This window comes from Panicum hallii, chromosome 3 (genome assembly GCF_002211085.1).
Source record: "Panicum hallii strain FIL2 chromosome 3, PHallii_v3.1, whole genome shotgun sequence".
Taxonomy (NCBI): Eukaryota; Viridiplantae; Streptophyta; class Magnoliopsida; order Poales; family Poaceae; genus Panicum; species Panicum hallii.
The window spans coordinates 8921946-8926589 of NC_038044.1; the positions used below are offsets into that span (position 1 = coordinate 8921946).

Consider the following 4644-nt stretch of genomic DNA (forward strand, 5'->3'; position numbering starts at 1 on the left):
ATATTATTTAAGTAATAGAATTTCATAAATATCATTTACATCATAAATAACATAATAACTGCTCGAGATATAATCTTACCATCTTCTGTATAAATTGTCGGTACACCGATTACTAGGTACATGATAGATTTAATGTGACGGATCCAAAAACATGATGTAAACCAAAGATGCGCGACCTCGTGAAGCCTTTACGACGGAGCACAATAACACAAGCCACCAAGACCCATCCTTTTCTTTGTTTATTTTTTACACTTTAGTTATTTGAGTAAGGTTTCTCTTCTATTTAAATTAGTTTGCTTCAACCTAATCTAGTAGTGTGTGACTATTTTTGTCATGAACTTTTACTTTGGGATTCTTTAAATGAGCTAAACTGTGGGCTATTTTTTCAGAGAGATCCTATGGCTAATCAGTTTCCTATTTTTCTTCTTTCTGATCAGCTCCGCTTCTCTCCTTCCTCTCACCAAAGATACACATCGCTCATCCTTCCCCTGCCTTCCATGATATGGCAAAGGGTGGTTCGATTGGATGGACATGGCAAAGGGTAGTTTCCGTCACTTGCCATCCCGCTCTCGCCTTCACCTCCACTATCATTCCGACTTACCCTACCCACAGCCTCAAAACCTAACCCTCTTTCAAAACCCCTCCGTCGCCGGCTTCACCAGACATTGACCGCACAAATAAACGACAGAAATACACGAGGTGTGCTCAAGAACGCTCGCTTTTGACATCTTCTTTCTCGCGTCTGGTAAATAGTAATGCACAGAAGGATCAATCAAGGATGGCATCTCCTGGCGCCTGCGTTTTACCAGCAGACTGTGGTAAATGATGTGGTTTTCACTTGCGTGCAAACTGTGCAAAGCGAGCCTGTTTGGTTGCCCTTTTCATGAGCGCTCGTTTTCGCTGTCTTGGGAGATCGTAACCGCACACCGCGGTGGGTTGTTGCTTGGAATGGGAGGAGAACTGCTGCCGCGTGAAGCCGAAGAGTTATTAGGTCAAATCTGAACTAAACCCAACCGGTTTAATTTGAACCCTACTACTGCATACGAACAACTTGTTTATACGAGAAAATAAGCTCCCGGCTGATCATCACACACACGAAACCCCGATTTTTTATGACCTCTCGCCGACACTTTTGGTGTTGTCGTTCCTCCCCGTAATGTACGGGTACGTTCCTTGCAAGGAGCCTGCAAGCTAGCTAGCTAGCAAGATACCAAATGTGAAAGAGTCCAGGAGGAGAGAGAGGTCCAGAACTGATGAGACTGCTAGCTAGCAAGACGACGCAATGTCTATGACTCGATCAGCGTCGGCGAGAAGTGTCGTTCTGGTACTGGAGTCGTTGGCGTTGCGCAATCACCCACCCTCCCTAACATCGACAACAGAATTTTAGACCTCAGAACTAGTCCTCCTTCAGCCTCTCCTAAGAAAAAATCTCCATGTTTTTTTACCTCCCCTGGACTGCAGCGCTAGCAGTGACCTGGACGGACCTGAACAGCAGCCAGGCCACGGGTTGCCCCAACCTCTGTCGGTCGTGGCAGGAAAACAGCGTGGACGACAACGACGACCATCCCTGCTCTCCAGCCCACACGTACCAGCTATAGTTGACACCGACGGCATCGACGAACCGATGGACTCGTCAATGCGGACGCAAGCTAGCAGGCAGGCAGCCACCGTATTCCTGGATGCGCCGAGTTCTTCGGTTTTTGGAAGACAGAATGATGCCCAGGTCAGTGAACGTTCTGAACACACGCCGTGTTGCAACTTGCAGAAGCGAATTGGGTTTCAGACTCTCGGTGATTCAGTCCTCTTGGCATGCAAGCGTTCAGATAGTTTTTTATTCAGATAGTGTGTATGCTTGAGGTTTTTCAGAAGAAAGGTATGCATTCATGCTTGAGAAAAGGTCGAGTTTTGACATCTCAACTTCTGGTAGAAAGAGAGGAGAGGACGAAGTTAACCGTATTTGATATCCCAAGTATTGGTGCCTCTATAAGATGAGACCTTGATTAACATCAATATTGCAAAAAGATTTGACTAATGAGAATCGCATAATTTTAAATGATAAAAAATCATAAATCATTTACATTTCTGATCGGAGGATCTCAGTAGAATTATAATTTCTAAACTGGAGCACGGACAAGCACCACTTTAACAAGTCAGAAATTTAGATTCCACAATTCAAAGGCTGTACTCATTTTTGGCTTGTGTATATATGACAAAGAAGCAAAAAATGTTGAATACTATAATACAGGTCATCTAATTGACATCTTTATATTGAGATATCGGGGGAGGTTAGTTGGTGGCTTCCCACCAAGTCCAGCTTTGATCCTTCCTTCAATCAAAGCCCCCCAAGAACTGACAGCAGAAAATAAGAAGAAAAGAGGACATGTACACACACACACACCCCTAGACATCCCTCCCACCACCACCACCAACAAAAGAAGAAGACATCCAAAGGAAATAAGGAATCCAATACCAATCCCACTATTGCCAACTACCATCTAGCTGTCTACCAGTCCCCCATACCTGGCTCTATGTACTTTATCGATATTTTGTCACTTTCTGACTTTATTCTTTGCTGTCGCTCTTCATCACCAGAAGGGCTGTTTAATGCCATTACCCCCTGCTAATTACCGCGGTAATTTAATCTTGAAGAGAAAAGAACCATGAACAAATGGCGGTGTGGACTAGCAGTTCATGTCCACCATGGCGTCGTGGAAGGCGGCGACGCGGTCGGGCGTCACGCACTGCGTGATGAGCCGCGCCCCTGGCTTGTGGGCCCAGGGCTTGACGAGGATGCACGTGGCGATGCAGTCCAGGTTCGTCAGCGGCACCACGTGGGCCGGGGGGCCCCACCCGTAGTCCACCTCGGCGAAGCCCAGCCGCGTCCAGTCCGACACCAGCAGGGTCCTGTAGTCGGAGGTGATCTGGTACGGGTCCCCGGCCTCCTCCCCGGCCGCCCACCGCGCGAACTCCGACGGCAGCCGCTTCTTCCCCTCCCTGATGATCTTCACCACGTCGGTCACCGAGGAGGTGGAGACCTTCCCGGCCGTGGAGGACACGCGCATGATGTAGTAGCAGTTGCCGTAGAAGCCGACGCCGGCGCGCGGGAGGCGGGCGGCGAGGAGCGGGCGCGCGTTCATGGCGAAGCAGAGGTGCACGGGGGTGTCGGCGTCGAAGGCCGCGGCACGGGTGCGGCTCTGCCACGCCTTGGCGATGAGCACCTCGAAGGCGGAGCAGCGGCCCCCGCCAGACGCCGCCGCGAACTGGGACTTGAAGTGGTCGATGTAGTCGGCGGAGATGTCGATGGCGAGGTACTCGAGGCGCTTGGCGCCGTCCAGCTCGGGGAGGCTGCCGACGTGCGCGCCGGCCGGGTTCGGGATAGCGTCGCGGCCCCAGGTCGGGGGCGGCGAGATCTGGTCCGCCCCGCGCGCCAGCTCCCCCACCGCGCCCATGAACTTGGCGGCGCCCAGCCCGTCCGCCACCGCGTGGCTGAAACGGAACCCCACCACGAAGCCGCCGCACCCGAACGTGGTCACCTGCAGCAATTTCGGCACCGGCGGTCAGAGAGCCGGAAATCCCAAATCCGCGCCCAATTGAAGCAATCCCGCACAATGCGGCTCGAATCAAGGAGGCCTCCGCGTACCTGGACGAGCAGGATGAGCTTGTTCTCCTCCTCGCGGCTGGGGCGCGGCAGCGGGTGCGGGAGCAGGTCGTCCTTGGGGATCTGCAGCGGGTACTCGAGGTACTCGACGTCCTCGAGCCGGCACCGCACGGCGGCCTCGATGAACCAGACGCCCTCGCCGCTGCAGTCGACGTGGAGCCCCCCGGCGTCGTCGGACACGGCGAGGCGCCCCGCGAGCGGGTAGTACTCGACGAGCGCCCGCGCCAGGGCGCGCTCGATGGTCTCCGCCGGGCTCACGCCGTCCCGCGCCGGGTCGGGCTTGAAGACGTGCAGCGACTCGATGAGCGCCATCTGGGTCGGGTAGCGGTCGAGCCACGACAGGCGGTGCGGGCCGGTGGGCGTGGGCTCCGCCGGCGGCACCAGGCGCTGCCCCAGCCGCTCCACCGTCTTCGCCGCCGGCTCCATGGCTGGCTGGCTCGCCGGGCGAAGGGGGCGAGGAAGGGAAGGAGAGGAGAGGAGGGAGAGGTCCCCCTGCTCTGCCTGTGCCTTGGCTTGGGATTCGGTGGTGGTGGAGGAGGAGGGAGACCGGTGGGTGGGGTGTGCGCTGTCGAGGTGAAGTGAAATTGAAATGGTGGTTGCTTGGAGTTATGTGCGCGGGGGAGGTGGAGGGTTTTATAGATGGGTGAGTTCGTCGGGGAGTGGATGGGGAAGCAGGCAGGCGGCGCGGCGCTTCTCCGGGAGGGAGGGGAGGGGGAAGGTGGCGCACACGCACAGTGGCGGACGCCGGACGGGGACAGCTCTGACCTCTGGGAGGCAGGTAACGGTAAGAAGAGGAGCATGGGAGTAGGATGGGGCCCGGGGGTGCCCGTGAGTGACGAGGACGCGAGTCACATGGACCCGGTCCACGCGTCCATGGTCCCGTGCCTGACTGCCTTCTTCGATTAAGCCCATTGGACTAGCAGATTAGGAGGGACCAGAGGGTCCATGGGTTTGCCGCATGAAAAAAAAAGTTGGCGACACTAAAC

General features: G+C 54.7%; 1 protein-coding gene across 1 annotated transcript; it reads right to left on the reverse strand.

The window, feature by feature from the left end:
* Positions 1-2157: 2157 nt before the first annotated feature.
* Positions 2158-4343, reverse strand: LOC112887326 (acyl transferase 7-like). The gene is made up of 2 exons (XM_025953469.1): positions 3641-4343; positions 2158-3533 (listed from the first exon to the last, which is right to left on the reverse strand). Exons 1-2 carry the CDS (start codon positions 4082-4084, stop codon positions 2682-2684), a joined length of 1296 nt encoding a protein of 431 aa, XP_025809254.1. The 5' UTR covers positions 4085-4343; the 3' UTR covers positions 2158-2681.
* Between the last annotated feature and the right edge of the window lie 301 nt (positions 4344-4644).

Excerpts from the sequence above, each read along its gene's own strand:
- LOC112887326 (XM_025953469.1), bottom strand. The coding sequence starts at position 4,084 with ATGGAGCCGGCGGCGAAGACGGTGGAGCGGCTGGGGCAGCGCCTGGTG. Across the intron at positions 3,534-3,640 it reads AGCTCATCCTGCTCGTCCAG|GTGACCACGTTCGGGTGCGG; the intron begins GTACGCGGAGGC and ends AAATTGCTGCAG.